Here is a 22,239-nt window from a genome sequence, read left to right as displayed (position 1 = left end):
ATGCCTGTTTTGTTGAGAAAATTAATTAAGATTACCGTTAAAAAAAAATGCTCTGCCATAGACAGTGCTAAAACTTAAATCGCATAATGGCTCAAATATCGAAGGCATTTTAGAGGGATTACATGATATAAGTGTTTTAGCAGAGACAATTCTCAGTATTGTCTATGGCAGGATATTTTCTGGAGTTTAGTAGCCGCAACAAAACACTGAACAACAAATAGACTAAGGGCAATAATACAAGGTGCTAAGGCCCCTAAAATATTTACACAGTATTAGAATAGAGGCAGATGTAATCAGAAACCAAATAACCCACTTGTTTGTTAATGGCATATGATAACCATAACCAGAGCATAGAGCTATGGTCAAACAGTTTAACTATTCCTATGGTCCAACATATGCTACCATTCATTATCAAGCATAATCACTCAACAGAACATCTAAAGACACAGAGGCATGCCATATGCATGTTTGTGTTGAAACAGCAGAATTATTTAGTCACACATCTGACCACCAAGACTATAGCCACTTCTGAATCTGTTGGTTAAATCCCACATATACCAGAGTAAGTCAACAGATCAGATTCAGATACCGTCTTTACATGGTAACTGCAATCTAGTAGGGTTGCACAAAGCTCTTTTAAAGCTGCAACTGAATCCTAATAAAAATGGTTAGAAATGCTGCAGAAAAATCAAATAAACTCTGGATTCTTACCTGTGTCTGCGTTTTCTAGAGTGCGACAGAGACCTTGAACGAGAACGTGACTTTGAGAAGGAGCGGGACCGTGATCTGGACATGGAGCGGGAAGATGGGGACCTGGACTTTGATTTGTTTTTTGACATTTTTAACCAAAGTCGTCTGTTAAACGATTAAGCCTGTGGAAAACATAGGATAATTCAAACCCAAATATAAAGCCTGTACATGTGCCTAAAAACAAATGTGTAATATTAAGTAAAAATCTAGAAAACAGATTGCACAGGGAAGTGTAATCAGATCATTGTTTCCTTCCTGCCGCTCACTAATTGTCAAGCTTTACACAGAATAATGTTATGGTCCGATACAAGCTGCCCAATTAAGCTGGTCACACACAGGGAACATTTAAAGGAACAGTAACATCAAAAACCTAGTAAAAGTTGTAATAAAAATATAATGCAGTGTTGCCCTGCATTGGTAAAACTGATGTGCTTGCTTCAGAAACACCACTATTGTTTATATTAATAAGCAATGGGGGCAGCCAATCAAAGGAGAAAAGGCTCAGGTCACACAGCAGATAGCAGATAAGCTCTGTAGAACATAATGGTATCCATTATCCACTATTTAACCTGTGCCATATAGCCTTTTTTCATTTTCTGCCATCGCTACACAGCAGCTTGTTTATATGAACTATAGTTGTGTTTCTGACGCAAACAGATCAGTTTTACCAGTGAAGGGCTACAGTACATGATATTTTCATTACTTTAATTTTTTGGTGTTACTGTTCCTTTAAGCTGCCGATTCTGACCCTTCAAACAGAGTCAAAAGGTTATCTGCATGTTTATGGGCACTCCCTGACTGCCCCCCCCCCATAGATATCTGGCTGTAAATTGTTCAGATATCCATTGAGCAGGTCTGAACATCCCGATGATGCGGTCCTCTCCCAACAGGCCTGCATAGACATCCATTGTGATCAGATCATCGATTTAGCCCAGAATGCAGGCGTTCAATTAACCTGTAAAACATTCAGCACTTTGGCTTTACTTTAAATGGACCCTTTTACCCTTTAAAATAATTCAAAATCCTCTGGTTAAAGGGCAAGGAAAGGCTCCTCAGTCATGTTCATCAAACACAATAAGCATTACTTTCTTTAAACATATTATTCAAATACTGTTCATATACCCTTCATTTGTTTCCATGATCACAGCAAGCAGAAAGATGCCATTTTGTGGAAGTTCCCACCCATTGCAAGCTTTACATAAATGTCATGTGTTCTACAGATAGAAGGGCCTGATGAATGAACTCAAACACAGGCTATATAATATTACACATAGTGAGTAGGAGGGGAATGTGAGCCATGAATAGAAGAGAACAAACTGAAAGTAAACATCTAAATAGAGCAAATATGAACCTTTCAGACTTTGATTTGTCAGTGTTGTAAGAGTACAAAAGGTTAACAGCATTTATCATTATTAAACATTAAACAGGGGTAGGACATCTGTGTGTAAATCAGCAGAGAACAGGCTTTATTACAGTGAATACACAGATCTCCATCGGACCAATGTATCAGAGAAAATACATGTTTCAGGAATGTATTCTTTAGCTATAACTGACAGGTGTATTACCAAAAAGATTTAAGAGAAAAATTAGTATAAGTAAACATTTAAACAAAAATACTGTTTTGTGCACGAGAAGTTGAATCTGGCTTGTGCATTTGGCTAGCAATAGTGACTATTTTCAGAGGGACTGGAAAGTCGGCTAACCAGGAAAGTAAAAACAAAACGTACAAGCATAAAGGAGAAGTAGCAGAATCACGTGTTTTATCAGCTCCAAAAGAAAATAACCAGAAAAATAAAATAAGAGAAAAATACTCACGGAGTGCAGAGGAGTAGCAAAGTAAGCAGTCTTCTAACAGAAAGGTCATATTTCCTTCCTGGTAAAAACTACTTAACTGTTAAGCAAAATGAGTGGAAACTCCACCCAGAGATCAGTTAAAGTGAAACCACACAAGGCATGCCGGACAGGGAATTCTCCCAGAATACACGTGATTTCACAGAGCTGGGCAATACTTATTCAGTTGAGATGGGATTCAAAAAAAAGCCAATGACAAATAATTACTTTGAAATGACCGAATATGTAGTTCACTGATTTAAAATCTTTTCCAGAGAATACAGTGATAATCCAACATGTGTTTGGGGGCAGCAATATTTACCACAAAAAGCATGCTCCATTTATGCTCCTCTAATATTGCTATGTTTTAGATGAAATGAGCCTGTATATTAGGGTTTGTCAAGCAGCTGGATTTTTAATGGCTAGCCCAAAAAACAAAAACAGTTGATTGCTGCAGCATTAAAAAGGTGGGGTTAAAAAGAAAAGCTAGTAAAAGTATCTATTCCCCTTGTTACAATCTAGCCAAGATGGATTAAAAGGTGGTTAAAGGGCAAGGAAAGGCTTCATCTGCATCCCACATAATATTATAGAGCCACCTTTGCCTGTAGCTGTTCGCCAACTTTATTATTTTTATTTATTTTTTTAAATTCCACTCGTGTCTCCTGCAAACGTTTCCCCTTTGCCGCGTCCGCCATTTTAGTTATTAATAAGTTATTAATAAGGTGCTGCAGAACTCCATACACAAACCGATCATCACAGAGGAGGCTTTCTACTAAGAAGAAAGCAGAGCTTTCGGGGTTCAGTGCACCTTCTTGAGAACTAGGAGCGCTCACAAAGATTGCTTATGCACATGCGCTGCCTGTCCTTGATCATTTTGCACATGCCATAAAGCCTTGGTCTTAATTAAAGAGCGATGTAACACATGTTACAATTTTCCATCATGTAGTGAGCGGGTTTTTGACTATACCATGGGGATTGCACTGACAAAGTTCTTAATCAAGAGGAGAATGAAAAAACTCAATGGTATCACTGGTATAGCTTTTAAAGGAGAACTAAAGCTTAACTAAAGAAGTAGGCTAGAAATGTTGTACATTACGTTTTGTGCTTCAGTACCAGCTCAAGGCAACCACAGCCCTTTAGCAGTAAAGATGAGTGACTCCAAAGAATCAAAAATGTGTGTGTATATAATCTGTTTCAAAGACACTTCACAATGCGTATTAATTAACCATCTTTAGTGGGTGTAAGGTATGTGTAAATGCAGTTTGGGTCACGTTGCAGCTAGTACTCACTATAGAAACAGTGTAGCAGAAACCAGCTGATTACAACCCTGTAAAAAAAAAAAAGCACGCAAGGAACTGATTTGTGCTGAAGAGTGGTGACTTTTGCTACATTGTTCCAAGGTACAGAACCAGCAGTGCAGAAAGGGCCAGGCAATTAATGCTTAGAATTAGATTTTCTTTCATTAGAAAATATTTAATTTTGAATTAACCTAGGTTGACTACATGCAGTCAGCTATTTCATAAAATATGCAGTAAGGGAGCAGATTCTGTAGGATACTTCATTGCCTAGTTTCTCCATCCATACCGGCCATGTACATATTTGCAGAACAAAATCAATTTTTCCCATCTCTGAGCTGTGCAGTGGTTAGAAGTCCCAATAACCCTTCCTTCATCTCTATTTTAACCAATACGGGGTTTTAAAATTTTACTTATAAAAGCTATATTTAACCATCATTAAGGAGCAGATTTATTAAGGGTCGAATTCTAATTTTTTTTGTTTTTTTTATGGTCAAAATCGACTAGGGAGTTATTCAAATTCGATTGGAGTTTATAAAAAAAAAAAAAGATTTTCGAGATTTATCATACTCTGGCACTTTAAGAACTCAAATTCAACTATTCGAGTTGTTTGCAGCCTTCCTGACAAAGTTTTTTTTTTCTGAGTTTTTAAATTCAATACGAGTTTTCGGGTTGATTCTATTCACTCGACTTTGAAAAATTTGATTTTAATGATAAACTCAAATTTTTTAGTTCATGGGAGTTTTAAAAAACAATTTGAAATTCGACCCTTGATAAATCTGCCTTTAAATGTGGGGTGGTAGACTTGTGTTATTATACTAGCATCGTACGCATGCCTGGGTATGCACACATCTTTTTGCCCCTTTATACATGTCCATGTATAATCATACCCTCCATCAAGGAACTACTGGCTCTGAAACATTTTATAAATCAGTGCAGTGCACATTAGGCGTTCAAAGCAATAGGAAACTACCTAAAAATATGTTAAGCTATACAGAAAAATAACTATCCCATTTAAACCCCCAAACAGAAAGCATTGGCATATTTTACATTTAAACACCAAAAATGACGTTTTTGGAAAGCATAAAACTGTAATGAGAGAATGTGCTGCCAGTTATCCATGAACAAGAGAAGGTGTTAATTTCCCATCACATTCATTCCAGCCATGAGTGAATACTTAACCTATAAATACTAGTTTAATTAAACAGGCAACATGCATGAAAGCAAACAGCTGTCTTTGTTGCTGGCAAGTATGAACAGAAAATTAATATGAACAGTACTGAGGGCAGTAAAGGCTTTCTGTATCCATCTACATTCAGAAAATAAGGTTTTTCGGTTGTTAGTTGCAAAGATCACTAACAAGCTTGCACAACTTGGCCTAATAGGTTTTGCTCTCACAGCATTAGGCAACCCAATTAAAGTGCCAGTGAAGCCAAAAAGGGAAGATATTTGTCTTTACGTTTGATTCTGTTGATCAAGCACTACAGATAAATTATTTTTTTTGTGTCTTGCATTATATGTTATATTTTCTTTCTATGTGGTAGAACCATGAATTGCAAAAAGGAAGAACTTACACTCGCACACCCTGGCCGTCCGAAGTCACACGAATTCCAGGTGCTAGAGGAATTGGACAACCTCAAAAACAGCGTAGACACAAGACACACCAGCACAACATGGATAATTCTAGCAGGATTTAACCTTGCTCGCATCCGCAAATAAACGAGCAAGGTTAAAGGGGTTGTTCACCTTCAAACAACTAGTTGTTATCAGATAGATCACCAGAAATAACGACTTTTTCCAATGACTTTCTATTTTCTATGTGTCACGGTTTTTCTAATATTGAAGTATAAAGTGTCATTTCTCTCCTTCTGAAGCAGCTCTGGGAGGGGGGGGGTCGCCGATCCTGTAAACTGTTCTAAATGGATACATTTAGTTGATACATTTCTTATCTTTGTCCCTGCTGAGCAGAATCTCTGGGTTTCATTACAGGCAGCTGTTAGAATTGATACAATTGTTGCTAATACTCCAGAGATGCTGCTGAGAAATGTATCAACTAAATGTTGCAAAATTGTAACAGTTCAGAATCTGCACCTGGATTACTGAGCTGCCAGACTCAAACACCAGAGACAGGAACATTCAACTTTAAACTTAGATTTTGGAAAAAACGTAAAAAATAAATAATGGAAAGTAATTGGAAAAAGTCATTATTTCTAGGGAACAATCTAAAAACAACTAAATTGAAAAAAGTGTTTGGAAGGTGAACAACCCCTTTAAATCCTGCTAGAATTATCCATGTTGTGCTGGTGTGTCTTGTGTAGAACCATGAATGACATTCCCCTATACCCTGTGTAAGAATTGAGAGTATTGTACTCTACACATCAATATTTGTAAAGATGTGCCTTTTGGCAAAAAAATAATTTAACAGTGCAGGGTAACACCACATTATATTTAAATGCATTTAAAGGGGTTGGTCATCTTAAATCCTTAGTATGATGCAGAGAGTGATATTCTGAGACAATTTGCAATTGGTTTTCATTTTTTATTATTGAAGGTTTTTGAGTTATTTAGCTTTTTATTCAGCATTTCTCCAGTTTATTCAGCAATCGGGTTGCTAAGGTCCAATTTACACTAGCAACCATGCATTGATTGACACTATCACTGATGCACTCAGTACTATAAACCACACCAACTTTTTTGTGATGTCACTGGCATGGTTTTGGCGCCATTTTGAATCCTGTGTGTGTATATAACTTCATGTTCACTTTAGGCTCTGCCCTTCCTTATGACGGCTTGAGTTTGTAAGCCGAAACGTTGAAATAAATCTACAAGCTTTTTTTCCACTTATCAAGACCTATGTGTGCGGAAGTTTTTTTGATATACATATAAAAAAGCAATGAATATCTCAAATTATATCCTTATAAACGGTGTGTACTAATGTCATCTGTGAGTAGTAACGCCATTTTTGTCACATGACTAAAACTAACGTTTCGGCTACCTCACTTTGAGAAAGGCTAGGGAGCTAGCCGAAACGTTAGTTGTTTTTGTCAAACACGTTTTTCTTTATTTGCAAGTCCTGTGAGTGAGAGCCTCTGTTTTGCCTCCACACACGCTTTCACTTTCAGGGTGATTCGTCAATTTAATGTATATGAAAATTCGAAAGGGACCAGCACTCCAATATTTTTTTTTTTAAAGATGTAGGAAGTTACCTTATTCTGACTCGCGGGTCTTCAGAAAGTTGAAAATCTTGTCTATAGAAGTGATTTTTTTTATGACTGGTGTATTCTAGGCAAGAGAGGAACAAACTGTTAGTGCAGCTTCTGCTACCCTTACAACATGAAAATTCAAAACACATAACTGAACATCATTTGATGGTACATAACGTATAAATGCTGTGTATTTCCTTTGTTAAAAAGTTGTATTCTGCCTCAAAGTCAAACTGATCAGGGTGAAGACACACAGAGCTTCTAGTAGCAGCTATTTCTTACGGCTACAAAATAGACAACAGTGATAATTGGCTTGCTAAGTCACTGGGTGTGTGAGGGTATTTTTTTGGGCATTTTTTTAGCCACAACAATTAGCGGTTACTTGTAGCTCTGTAGCCGCTTATGGCTAGAAAATACCATGCCATATACAATATGGAGAATTGCCTCTGCTAAAACACATACAGCTCCTTAGCAAAGCCAATTATCACAATTGTCTATTTTGTAGCCATGACTAGTAGCTGGTACTAGTAGCTGTGTGCATCTTTACCCTAAAGGGAGCAAACCCAAGTGAAAGAAAATGTATTTCTAAGCAACTTTGCAATATATGTCATAACTTTTTAAAGATAATTGTGAAGGTAAGTGCAATGGAAAAGTGATTGGTCTGGCTGTTTATGTTTTCTGCACTTCTGAAACTATGTTGAAAGCCAGCTGATAAAAGCCAATTAAAACCTTGGATGAGACCCATACCGGTTACATTGTTTTAAGAGTCAGGCCCTAATAAATAAACAAATACCTGTACTGCTTTTATCTGCAATGTTATATACAAATACCTTTAAATCCATTATTTATTACATATTTATTGGACAGTAGTAAGTAGGCTTAAGCTGGCCATATGTATGAGATGTAGCCAAATGAGCAGATATGCCCACCTTGAGGTTAGCAATATTGGGCTGATCCAATCGTGGGCCCTAGGGCCCAATGATCAGATCATAATTCATGGAATACGGGCAGTCGGATCACGGGACCGCATCAACAAACAGATGCATCTGTGATCCGACTGGATTTTTAGTCCTGCTCGATAAGACATCTGGCCGACTTTCACCAGATATCGATCGGGGAAGTCTGTCGGAGGGCCACATATACAGGCCAATAAGCTGCTGACTCGGACTGTTGGCAGCTTTTATCAGCCCATGTATGGGGGCCTTTAGGGCCAGGGCACAGAGCGCTGCCTCTGCTGCTCTCCTCCTGCGTTTCATGGGCAGGCAGAGAGAAGCGGATCCTCTCTGTGCTTGTGTGCTTTCGGCATTAAAGTTGTAACGAGATCAGAGAGTTTTGTAAATTATTTACAAGTCATTATGACTTTAGTGAGGTTACTCAAGTATTAAACACCCAAGCAACACTACAAACTTATAGGAGAATTATGTTCACATTTAGTAAATTTTCAAAGAGCCTCCCATGATCATGTGCAAGTGCTAGATTCTTATTGAGATACTAAAGGGACTTTACTGCTGTATGACTGACCATATTATACAGAAAGACAGCTGCTATGTACTTGGACAGTTGAAGCAATACCTACAGAGGGATTCTGTCTGTGCAACCGTAAAGGGACAAACACTTTCCATATGGGATTTACAGTGCTTTAAGTCTGGCAAGGAATACTTGCAGCTGTCATTGAGACCACTTTACACCTCTATATTAAAGTCCCAAGCCAAGAGAGCTGTTTTGGAGCTAGCTTGGAAACAGGACAACTGTAATAACCTGTGACAAGGCTAAAATGAGACATGATATTGAAGTGGGTATTAATATTGCAAGTACAAACAGAAAGAAATAAAATCAAGCTTGAATTCATTTTGTTCATGTTTAAGTAACGTGAAAGGAAATTTCAAGAAGCATAAGCCTACATATTCATTTATTTCTCAGCTAAAGTTAATGTTTTTCTTTACATAAACTATATTAATGTCTGGATTTGTATCTAAACCTAATAAAGGAACAACTTGAATTGGCTTGTAACTATATACTGATTCACTAGTGTGCTACGCAACAAGAGCCACAGGCAAAAAATAATTGTCTAATATTTATCATGTATGGTCTTAGCTGGATCAATCCTGCAATGTAACAGCAGTTCCTTAATGTTAATCCCCAGCACCTGTTAAGCATTTGCAGAGATTCATGTAATCGTATCCAAAGGCATAATATTAACTATTCACTTACTGGTCACTTCCGTGGACATGCTCACTTTTCAAAATTATAACCAAACTAAATTGAACTCCAAGATAGAAATAAATACTAGGATATATCCTACAAGCTGCTTTTCTTACACATAAATATCCATTGCTTGGGATCTGCCTATAGTTAACATGTAGCAAGATGCGTCAGAATTTTTGAAGAAACCTGTATTTTAAATGCAGTCAATGAGTCCCTGGATGATAAGGTGATAAAAGTAAGAACTTCCCTTGCCCTGGTAAAGGTCAGTTTCACTAAAAAAAACCCTAGTGAATATAATCGTTACATTAGACCCCAGCAAGTGCCCCTATTTGCTGAAAATTCACTTCACCGGTGTACAATCCTTTGAGCATTGTGCCACAATCGCTGCGCTGAACAGTGCACATGCAACGTAGAGTAAAAATAAAAACTAACTTCAGATTAAACTTCAGATCTGCAGTCATGGCAGTGTGGTGGCACTATAGATTTGACAGCATTATTTATTTTGGAGGAACACGTCACACCACATATACAGGTTCGGTAAAGAATAACTTATGCTCCACCAGCAAACAAAAATCTCCTGAAAATACCTTAGAACTGGTGCAAATGTGCATCTGCAGAATTTCCTTCAGAATTTTCTAACTTTACTCTTAGTAAAGTATTTTCAGGAGATTTGCCAACTGGGGTAGAGCAAATTTCTCACAGGCAACAAATCTCCTCTGCCATTACCCGATCTGGCGGTCGGATCTGAGGACCGCATACAAGTGGCCACAATGCAAAAGGATTTTTTAACCTGCCTGATCGAGATCTGCACAACTTTCGGCCAGATATCGATCGGAGAAGCCCGTTGGATAGCCCCGTTGGATGGCCAATAAGCTGCTGACTCAGAATATTACAAGAATAATAATTATTTTATAGGGTAATGGCCGATGGGGAGAGTGGGCTCCTACAGTAGTACAGTTATACCATACTTGTTTTAGCCCAGTCATAAAACACTTTTCAGGGGAATCTATTCATATGGTAAGAGTGCCTATCCTATATACTAACCGAAGGCCTATCTATGTCCCGAGTGGAGGGGAGGCAGATGCGCACGCAACTTCGGTTAGGATCTATGAGATGCGCGCGCAACTTCAGCCGAAAGACATAGATGCGGCCTTCGATTAGCAGATGTGCTGGAAGGTTAGGATCAGAACAGGTTAGGATCGGGGAGGCAGATGCGCTGGAAGGTTAGGATCTAGGGAGGCAGATGCGCTCACCGTCTCCTTCTGCCTCCCGCCGCCTCTTCTTTCCTGCTCACTCAGGCGGCGACCGCTGGAAGATTAGGATCTAGGGAGGCAGATGCGCTCACCGTCACACTAGGGGAACCGGTTGCGTACCTGCACGAAAGTCTGTATAAGCGTCGGCCATCTTGCTACTCCTCTGCGACTTTGTCATCCGCCCACTGCCAAATCCGCCCACTAAAGTCTGTATAAGCGTCGGCCATCTTGCTACTCCTCTGCGAGTTTGTCATCCGCCCACTAAAGTCTGTATAAGCATCGGCCATCTTGCTACTCCTTTGCAAGTTTGTCTAATGGCGGCGCTAGCGTCACTCTAGGAGGGGAACCGGTTGCGTACCTGCACGAAAGTCTGTATAAGCGTCGGCCATCTTGCTACTCCTCTGCGACTTTGTCATCCGCCCACTGCCAAATCCGCCCACTAAAGTCTGTATAAGCGTCGGCCATCTTGCTACTCCTCTGCGAGTTTGTCATCCGCCCACTAAAGTCTGTATAAGCGTCGGCCATCTTGCTACTCCTTTGCAAGTTTGTCTAATGGCGGCGCTAGCGTCACTCTAGGAGGGGAACCGGTTGCGTACCTGCGTGGGTGGCCATTTTTAGCAAAACGGGCTATATTATCTCCAAAAAATATTGATGTTGACATGATAAACAACCAAGTGATTGCATTACTTCCTGGACAAAGCTGTGTCTTTCTGAGTACTGACTGTATTGATTCTGAAGACGAAAGTGAGAAACTTAACTTCCCATTAGAATATTTAAACACTATCAACAATGCTGGATTACCACAACACAATCTTATACTCAAAGTAGGAACAATAGTCATGCTGTTAAGAAACCTTAAGGGTAGGGGCACACGGCGCGATTTCGCCGCAATTCTGCGCTAAGCGAGTTGTCGCTGCGTTTTTTAAGCCGAAATAGCTTTGCTAACTTTGGCGCTGGCGTCAATGCAAATCGCGGCAAAATCGCTGCGCTAATTCACACGCGGCGATTCGTTTTCTATTGTCGTCCGAAGTTGCCTCGCTGAGCGTTTCCGGGCGACAGTAGAAAAAGAATCGCCACGTGTGAATTAGCGCAGCGATTTCGCCGCGATTTGCATTGACGCCAGCGCCAAAGTTAGCAAAGCTATTTCGGCTTCAAAAACGCAGCGACAACTCGCCCAGCGCAGAATCGCGGCGAAATCGCGCCGTGTGCCCCTACCCTAACACTAAGCAAGGTTTATGTAACGGTACACGGTTGGTTGTGAAGAGCATGAGACAAAATGTTATCAAGGCAGAAGTGCTTACAGGATCCCATAGCGGTGATACTGTTTTGATTCCCAGAATTGACCTTACCAGTTCTGACCAGGAATTACCTTTTAAACTTAAACGACGACAATTCCCCATTAAGGCTGCATTTGCCATGACAATCAACAAATCACAAGGACAAACATTGGATAAAGTCGGCATTTACCTATCTGAGCCTGTGTTTGGTCATGGTCAACTTTATGTTGCATTTTCAAGAGTGCAGCGTTCATCTGATGTTAAAGTCAAGATTTTAAGTACAGCTCACCAGGGAGAACTCATTCAAGGACAGGAGAACATTTTCACAAAAAATGTTGTTTATAAAGAAATTTTTCAGTAACACTTTACTACCAATAAACTCAAAATTTAAGAATTCTAATAGCAGATAGGTAATAACAAGCAATAGGCACAGATTCACTCTACATCCCCACAAATTAGCGTCGCCAGTTGCTGCCTGGGGATGCCGAGTGAATCAGCACCCATCGCATTTTGCTGCCTCACTGTTGTTACCATTCTTTCATTAACGATTCTTTAGAGAATCGGGGGTTTACTGGTACTTTACTAATGCGGGGTCTACTTTTAGTGATGTTGTTCCATAATGATCTACATACATAAAAGCATTGTTAGCATTCTGTTCTGTGCAAAATGTTTCTTAAATATTGTATTGATTTGAGAGAATTTATATTGCTATATATAAATAACACTAACTATTTGTTATGTAACCTTAACATAATAAATATCTGAATGAAAAGCATGAAACAGGAGGGTGATTTAGACAAGCTGTCTCTTAGTGTCTTGAGATCTACTGATAAACAGCTAAAGGTCTACTGGTAGGTCACAATCTTCCTTTTGGGCACCCCTGATATATGGCTTTATGTGCCCTTTGTAGAATAATAAATGGTTTCAGAATGATTAATGGTTGGCATCTTGCAGAGAGATCTACTCCAAATGTTCAGAGGATTAGATATGAGCAGCGGGCTAGAGAATAATGAGCCTGCTCACTAACTTGGAAATTATAAACAATGAAGCAGAAAGCTCAGGCAGATGTATACGAGAGTGTGGCATTACTGCTGGGGAACAACAGAAGTGCCATTATGTCTAAGTGGAGCCAAGCGAGGGCTGATATTGGGCGACTCCGAATTGTACATTTATGCAGTTTATAAATGTTTTGTAGTTACTGAGAACATATTCATAGCTTGGAAAGAAAGTGGTTTGGGACAGGCAACTACTTTCTCCTGTGTTGCTTAGCATATGGCAACAGACATTTTTCTTCCCCACACCACAATGTCATCTGCATGGACAGGAAAATATCAGCAAAAGGAACATGTAGGCATGTAATCTATTAACCTAGAAGCCCATTATCTTTTCTCTATACAGGTATGGGATCAGTTATCCATTAAAGAGATACTGACATCAGAAAATAACCTTTTTTGTTATCTATCATAACATTGTCTTTGAATGCTATTTATAATTTTGACATAAAAATATTTTCCTGATGCTTTTATATTAACTTTCTTACTACCCTGTTCCTGTATGAGGGGGCTGCCATATTTGTGCAGCAGGAGTCCGTTGGCATTAGAAACTCTGACAGGTTAAGAAGGGACAGTCAGGTTGTCAAAACAGTCAGGTTGTCAAAACAGTCAGGTTTAGAAACTTCTAATAACAATTATTTACAAAAGCAGAACCATCAGCAAAAAATGATCAACATGACCTATAGGTAACTTTTAATGTACATTCATATTTTCAAAAGAAAAATTTTAGTGTCAGTATCACTTTAAGCTCTGAAAATGGCCGCCACCCATAGACTCCATTTTATTCAAATAATCCACATTTTTAAAAATGATTTCCTTTTTCTCTGTAATAATACAACAGTACCTTGCGCCTGATCCAAATTAAGATATAATTAATCATTATTGAAAGAACCAGCCTATTGGGTTTATTTCATGTTTACATAATTTTCTAGTAGACTTAAGCTATGCACATCCAAATTATGGAAAGATCTGTTATCCAGAAAACACCAGGTCCCAAGCATTCTGGATAACAGGTCCCATGCCTGCACCAGTTCACTAGCCACTTAAGAGGAAGTTACAGATGATTATTTATATTTCATAGTTGTTAGTTGTCAAGACGTGTTATGGAAGCATATTCCTTACAACATACCTATTGCAACAGCTATTCCCTGTAAATTTTCCCTGGGTAATAGTAGACAACCTAAAGTGGTTGGTAGATATACAATAACTTTTTAAACATTCCGTAACTTTAAAAATGGTGCCCCTAATGGCAGAAAGATATTCAAGATAATAAATCCAATAAATGTATCTGAAAGGGGGTAGGGAAAATTTGTGGCTTCTCTCACTTTGACATAAATCAACATACCATCCACCTTTTGAGAAGGTACTTCAACAGATTTTGAGCTTGGACTGACTAACCGCAATCCAGCAGCAACCTATTACATGAAAACATTTCTAATTCTATACGTCTAATTCTTGGGGGGGGGGGGGGAGAATCATTAGTCAACAAGCCTAAATTACTAATGACTTCAACAGCAGCCTACAATCTCTATAAATACATGTTAATAATAATTATCTGCAGTGTGCACTTAAGTGGGTAGTTCACCTAACAAATAGTATGTTACTGAAAGTCCTATTCATTTTTGTTACTTTGGGATTATTTGCCTTCCTTTTAGGTCTTCTAGATTTTAAATGAGGGACACTGGCCTGGCCAGCCAAAACACGATTGCTCTCTGAGGCTATAATTTTACTGTTATTGATGCTTGGGAGCTGGAGATTTTTGGATAAGGGGTCTCTAAGTAATTTAGATTTCAATAGCTTTGGTCTACAAAAAAAATAACATTTAAACATTAAATAAACCTAACTGTATTGCTTGCAATAAATATGAATATTTGCTATCTTAATTAATCAAGCAGAAGTCACTATTTTATTAGAAAAAAGGGGAATCGTTTTTAAAAATTATAATTTTATGATGAAAATGGACACAGATAGAACCTTCCCATAATTTCAAGCCTTCTAGATAACAAGTTTCTAGATAATGTATTCATACATGTACTGTTCATGCCCTCTCCTGTGCATCTTTTAGTCCCTGTCAAACCACTCCCACAAGATTGCAAATGTACACCATAAATATGTATCACATACAGTGGCTTTTTATACAATTTTTTCAGTTGCATGTCTTTTTCAATCAACACTTGGCAACAGCTGCAAGAAGATATACGAATGTAATTCATTCATCAAGGCAGAACAGCTGTGGTGTAAAGTAATACTTTTGTTCCAGCATTGGGAAAAAGTCCTGTGAGCTGAAAAACTGCATCAGAACTAGATAAACATTATGCAGCTACGTTTACACTACCATGCTGCTAACAAAATTGTAATGTTGTTCCCAACTAACACTGCAGTCATCAGTTCTGCAGTGTTCAACTATTCACCACTAAGTGAAGCACTACAAAGCAAGCAAAAAATCTAATTTTTCATCAATGTATCTGAATATATGGAGAGCTATGGCAGCAATACATACCGTATATACTCGAGTATAAGCCGACCCGAGTATAAACCGAGGTACCTAATTTTACCTACGAAAACTGGGAAAACTTATTGACTCTAGTATAAGCCTAGACACAACTACAGCCCTGTCTCCCAGCAGCGCACATTCTGCCAAAGCGACCCCCCCAGCGATCAACCGGACTTCTTTGCAAAGTTGATGGTGACAGAGAATTGCCAAACGGATTACTGTGTGCATTGTCCCACTGTCCCACTACCATGTGCAGAGGGTGCTGTTTGATATTGCCATCACTGTTAATCTTTCGTATAACCAACAGAGGGCGCTGTGTGATATTGCAGTCACTGTTATTCTTTCATATAACCAACAGAGGGCGCTGTGTGATATTGCAGTCACTGTTAATATTTCATATAACCAACAGAGGGCACCGTGTGATATTGCAGTTACTGTTATTCTTCCATATAACCAACAGATGGCGCTGTGTGATATTGCAGTCACTGTTATTCTTTCATATAACCAACAGAGGGCGCACTGTTATTCTATCATACAACCAACAGATGGCGCTGTGTGATATTGCAGTCACTGTTATTCTTTCATATAACCAACAGATGGCGCTGTGTGATATTGCAGTCACTTATTCTTTCATATAACCAACACAGGGCGCACTGTTATTCTTTCATACAACCAACAGATGGCGCTGTGTGATATTGCAGTCACTGTTATTCTTTCATATAACCAACAGATGGCGCTGTGTGATATTGCAGTCACTGTTATTCTTTCATATAACCAGAGGGCGCACTGTTATTCTTTCATATAACCAACAGAGGGCATTGTGGGATATTGCAGTCTCTCCCCAAGTGTACTGTTGGTATAGGACGATTAAAAGTGACTGCAATCCCAGCTACTCGGGTCGGATACCGCTGACCCGAGTATAAGCCGAGGTAGACTTTTTCAGCACATTTTGGACGCTGAAAAACTCGGCTTATACTCGGGTATATACGGTAATCTTCATTTAAAAAGTTACAATAATCTAAACAACCATTATTTGGGTTAGGTACAGCATATACAGAGTATGGGAACCGTTATCCAGAAACCCATTATCCAGAATGCTCCAAATAATGAAAGGCTGTCTCCCTTAGACTCCATTATAATAAAATAATCCGAATTTTTAAAAATTATTTTCTCTTTCTCTCTCTGTAATAATAAAACATACCATGTACTTGATCAAAACAGTTATAATGGGTCCATGGGTTCAAGTAAAACAAGTACAGGTATGGGATCTGTTATTTGGAAACCCGTTATCCCGAAAGTTCCGAATTACAGAAACGCTGTCTCCCATAGACTCAATTTTATCCAAATTTTTAGAAATAATTTCCTTTTTCTCTGTAATAACAAAACAGTACCTTGCACTTGATCACAATTAGAATATAATGAATCCTTATTGGAATCAAAACCAGCTTATTGGGTTTATTTCATGTTTACATGATTTTTTAGTAGACTTAAGGTATGAAGATCCACATTATGGAAAGATCAGTTATCCAGCAAACACCAGGTCCTGAGCATTCTGGATAACAGGTCCCACCCATGCCTCTACAAAGTTGGAATAAACATATTGGATTAAAGGAGAAGGAAAGGCTTTGTGCACTTGGGGTGCCAAATGTTAGGCACCCCCAAGTGTTTGTATTAACTTATCTGAAACCCCGGACCAGTGCTCCTATCTGCAGAAAACTGCACCGGCCCGGGTTTATACCAGTGAGCAGCACTGCTCTTCTGTCATCCTCGTTCTTTTTGAAGAAAGAAGAAGCCGGAAGAGGATCGCTCAGTGGTGTTCACTGGTATAACCCCGGGCCGGAGCAGTTTTCTGCTGATAGGAGCACTGGCCCGGGGTTTCAGTTAAATCAATACAATCACTTGGGGGTGCCTAACATTTGGCACCCCCAAGTGCACAAAGCCTTTTCTTCTCCCTTAAAGCATCCAATTTCATTTCAATTCATTGTATGCTATCAGGATGAGTATCTCCAGTCTACCTTCGGCCTAGTGTCAGCTGTGTGTGAGCAGTGTGGCATTCAGGGAAGAGGAGAGCTGGAGTTCTGGCACTACTATAAACAGAAGATTGGGGGAAGCAGGAACAAAATTTTGAAAAAAAAAAACGGATTGCAAAACAATAAACTTAATTTCCGGTTATAAAATAACCTCTTGCTGGATTAATACTTCCCTTAAAAAATTTGCTTACTAATTGTACTAATTGCTTACTAATTTCCGCCAAGCAATACCTTAAAATGCCCCCATAACTTAGCTACTGTCGTGAGAAATTACTTGTCTGCCATTGCTACACAAGTAGAGTACTTAGTCAGCAGTCAAACATATTCTCTTGATAATTATGGAAGCCAAAGCCACGATTACATGAGGGGGATACCAAGAACAAATAGGTAGTGCAAGACTTACAGGTTAATATAGTGGAAAATGTATACTACTACTGTCATTTATAAAGCTATTAGAAACAAAGGAGTTTTGTGTCCATATTAAAGCACTGGCTATAATGGCTAATTAAGTCATTTTAGCAGACGTTGAGCGCAATGAAACAGCCAGCTGGAAACTTTGAAATATACCAATTGTATAGCTGCACAGTAAGTAATGTGTTTGAAGTCTGCCTAAAAAAACCGAGGATAACAGGTTTAGTAAGACATGCAATAAAATAGAAAAATATCTACACATACAATTTGGGGAGAGGAGGTCCCCTTCCCTAATAGTTTAATAAATCACAGGTTCAGTAATGGACAGATTATAAACAAAAAGGTGGCAATAAACCAGAAATAAAGTTATGATCTACTGAACTGTTGGAAACAACAAGGCATTGCAAGATGAACTTCCCCTTTGACTAGCAATGCAGAAAATTGTTACATCTTGTAAACAAAAGTATTACTGAAATGTGGCATTTTCTGCAGCCTTCTAAAAGAAGAAGTTAAAAAAAAGTATTTTTACAACTGATGATCCATACTTAAATAAAGTACTCTCTTCTCTCCTCTCAGTTGTACCATGAGTGAGAGAGATAAGGTGGGACACTAGAGTACATGCTAATAGGCACCGTAGAAGTATAGCCCTGAAGAGGTAGAGAGAGAGAGTGTGTGTGAGATGAGTAAGTGAGTGTGTGTGTGAGAGTGTGTGTGTGTGTTACCCCTCCAACAGGACTACCAGTACAAAACCTCAAATAACTATTTTGTACATTTAGTAAATGTAACGTATTGCAAACTAGCTATATGAAGGAAGGGTGAATAGAGGATTCAAGGCAAAATGGTCAGCAGAGAAATGGTGCTCAAATAGAAATGTAACTCAACTGTATGCATTACGTACATTAGATATAATAAGGACATTACTGAAACATAGCCATTTTGAAATCAGTATTTAGAACAATCGGTTATTTTATTATTAATAGACATGCTGGATTTAATGTCATTAGGGATGCACCGAATCCACTATTTTCGATTCGGCCGAACCCCCCGAATCCTTTGTGAAAGATCTGGCCGTATACCGAACTGAATTTTCATATACAAATTAGGGGTGGGAAGGGAAAAACATCTTAGACATCCTTGTTTTGTGACAAAAAGTCACGCAATTTCCCTCCCCTAATTTTCATATGCATATTAGGATTCGGATTCCGTTCAGTCCAGGAAGAAGGATTGGGCCGAATCCGAATCCTGCTGGAAAATGCCGAATCCCGAACCCTGGATTCGGTGCATCCCTAAATGTATAATGAATGAATAGTAACAATGCAAAGATTCTAATTCAAAAACTACACAAAACCCCAAAACACTACAATTTGCTTACCTTGGCAATATCTTCAGGCAATAACAATGCAAATCAAATACTGTAGATAGTGCTGCATCTGGGAAAAACAGAAAAAGAAACCTCTTGACGGGTATTCTACAGGCTTGAACACAACACAAAACTGAAATAAATTAAAAAACAAGTGCAATCAGTCATTTAATATGTAATAATGTCATACTAAGCTGTGTTTAAAAAAAAATAATTAAAAAGAAATCTCGAAAAAGGTTACAGTATTAAACAAGGTCTTGCATTAAAGTGCTATTTATTAGCATGTGATAAAGGAGCAGTCTACATTCTATTAAAAGTTCAAGGTGAAATACTCCTGTAAGGTTTGCTATAGGTCAGCATAGCTGAAAGGGGCTATAATACTAATGTTCCCTTTGCAAAGGGGCTTATTTGTTGTCTTATTCTGTTACTAATTATACATAATAGTAATGGGTATTCCTCCTGGGGCCCATAGGCAACTATAACGATTGTGCATAACCCACTGGGAAGCTCTAGCCTATACGTATTAAGAAAAAATAAACATTTCAGATTCCGAACTAGATTTCCTTCCCAAGAATCCCTCTGTTTTGGGCAACATCATCAGTTTGTTGCACGAACATTTACCCCATATCGCGCCTAGGGCCTACATCACGCAGCAGTCCCGCTTTTTCTTATAAAACAGACTACAGTCCACGGATTGCGCCTTAAACATCCCCACACCGCCCAACAATCCAGTTTTTCTTAAAACAGACAACAATCCCGGATCTATACATAAAGACGCCGCAAATCCATATATACCTAGCTCATTGACTCCAGCAGCATACCTAACCGAGACGTCACAAATCTCGTCTTGCTTCTCGCGAGGCTGTGGCGTCACGACGAACACCGTGTATAAGCGCAGTGACGCTGCACGTAGAAGTAATGCGGCGCATCATTCAGTGTTGTGCAACAACAAGTCGCTTGTAATTAGGAGGGTTTGCCATATACGGCTCATGTTTAGCTACCGCGACATTACGAAAGATATAAAGGACTACTGACGTTCTGTACGTTTCCCCATAAAATCGCCAGAGAAGCAGCTGCGCATTTAAATTATTCTAAATATATAAAGCCACATTGGCCATGTTACATGATACAATGGAGAATCTAATGCAGAGGCTCAAGGTTGTTTGTGTGTTGTGTATTCCCTCCAAGGCTCAGGTCATGCTTATATGTCTCTGCTAGGCCACGAGTAAAATATAAAAGCCTCAGGAACATAACCAGCCCGTAGACTATATTGTAGATGCGACAGAGAGCGGCATGGGGCTACAGTTAACAGTGACAGGAATGAGCCTAGTCTGCTGCCGCCTGCTTCTTTCTACTTACGAGCCGTGCATGTTGTCATGGCAACGAGGCCTTCACCAAAACACGCTGAATGAAGTAGCGCATAATTGCTTCAAAATAGAAAGTGGTATTGCTATAAATTAGAAGACTTTTTATGTCCTAATAAAAATGTAAACTTTTTACAACTTCTGCTTATTATTGAAAGGCTCACATTTTTTACATATTATCTGAAGGGACATGTGTAAAGAATAGGGATGCACCAAATACACTATTTTGGATTCGGCCGAACCGGCGAATCCTTCGCAAAAGATTCGGCCGAATCCTAATTTGCATATGCAAATTAGGGGTAGAAAGGGGAAAACATTTTTTACTTCCTTGTTTTGTGACAAAAAGTCACGCGATTTCCCTCCCCACCCCTAATTTGGATATTCAGTTCCGCCGGGCAGAAGGATTCGGCCGAATCCTGCTGAAAAAGGCAGAATCCTGGCCAAATCCCGAACCGAATCCTGGATTCGGTGCATCCCTAGTAAAGAGTTACAAATAATACAATTCTAGTAGGCAGAACTGAATATAAATACCAAAATGCAAAGCAAAAACTCTTTAGCAACCCTAAATTCAGAGGCTGTGTGAGCGGCATTCTATCTCAGAGTGGGTATCCAAACAGTCTTCCAATCTAGCTGTAAGATAATGTATATTTTGAATATGGTTGAGTCTCTGGTGTAGCCACAGTAAAGATGATTTGGGGGCCAGTATTTGAAAGAGTAGCTTCCTGTGAATACACAGAAGTATTGTGTGTGATACTTCTGGAGAAGGAGATATGTTTTTTTAATATTTTCGATGCCACTCAATAGACCTGAGTCCAAAAAGATTTCACTCTTGAACGGTGCCACCAGGCATGCATATAGTCTTCCATTTGGTGATGTCCACGAAAACACAAAGGCAGTGTCGGACTGGGACACCAGGGGCCCACCCAAAAGCCTTAGATTAGGGGCCCACCAATTAATCTTAGACCAGGGGCCCACTCTCAGTACTATTATTCTTTCTCTCCTCACTCAACCTCTATTCTCCTAGTCTCTTTTCTTTACATACTATAATCTATCATTCCATCTATTTGGCCTCTTTGTTCTCATATAAATAGGGAATGGCCATGAAATAGGCCAAATGTTTAGCAGCAGGAGGGCCCACCGGGAGTTTTCCTGGTATCCCTGTGGGCCAGTCCGACACTGCACAAAGGTGAATCAGATGGGATGACTGCGTGTTTCCAGAGAGGAGTGATGTTCCACCTGGAAAGTACTTTATAGGCCTTCTATTTAATGCTTACATTATGGCCCCACATATTAGTGTGTTTGACAAGTCAGTAGGGAACCCCAGTGGCAGAAAAGCTCGCTCTATTTAGGGTGTGGAAGGAAAGGGGGTCCTTGTCAGGGCTCTGAAGAACAAAACTGCTCTTCTCAGGGCATGGAAAGCCACAAAGAGTTCTTCTCAGGACTCTGAAGTTACTGCCACATAGGTGGGTATTCCCCTCAGCAGCTCAGAGATAAAACCATGTGAAATATTATGTGAAGTTGCTCCTGGATGGCAGGCTGTGTGTATCACTGTGTCCTACAAATAAACCCCCAACCTCTCCTCTGTGTGGGATTGTGGCTCAGGGAAGGGCCCAGGGAGGGGTCTCACAGCTCAGTCTGTCCTGACCCCAGTCATAGTGTATGTGCTCTCCCCTGTAGCCCAGACACAAGACTCCTGTAGCACCACAAGGAACAAA

The 22,239-nt window shown here is 39.3% G+C and overlaps 1 protein-coding gene across 14 annotated transcripts in view; it reads right to left on the bottom strand.

The window, feature by feature from the left end:
- The window catches only part of thrap3.L (thyroid hormone receptor associated protein 3 L homeolog), a 43,828-nt gene extending 23,723 nt beyond the window's left edge, over positions 1 to 20,105 (bottom strand). For 8 of the 14 annotated variants that reach the window (XM_018246375.2, XM_018246378.2, XM_018246366.2 and 5 more), the window contains exons 1-4: positions 19,956 to 20,105; positions 19,173 to 19,230; positions 7,082 to 7,157; positions 712 to 872 (exon numbers count right to left, since the gene is read on the bottom strand). In XM_018246375.2, the coding sequence (XP_018101864.1) occupies positions 712 to 839 (128 nt within the window). In that variant the 5' untranslated portion in view covers positions 840 to 872; positions 7,082 to 7,157; positions 19,173 to 19,230; positions 19,956 to 20,105. Of the gene's footprint in view, positions 1 to 711; positions 873 to 7,081; positions 7,158 to 19,172; positions 19,294 to 19,781; positions 19,935 to 19,955 lie in introns of those variants that run through there. The other 6 variants (XM_018246367.2, XM_018246369.2, XM_018246368.2 and 3 more) reach the window with 6 other exon arrangements.
- Positions 20,106 to 22,239: the final 2,134 nt, after the last annotated feature.

Source organism: Xenopus laevis, chromosome 2L (assembly GCF_017654675.1).
Source record: "Xenopus laevis strain J_2021 chromosome 2L, Xenopus_laevis_v10.1, whole genome shotgun sequence".
Taxonomy (NCBI): Eukaryota; Metazoa; Chordata; class Amphibia; order Anura; family Pipidae; genus Xenopus; species Xenopus laevis.
The sequence above is the reverse complement of the archived record's forward strand: the minus strand, read 5'-3'. Positions and strand labels throughout refer to the sequence as shown.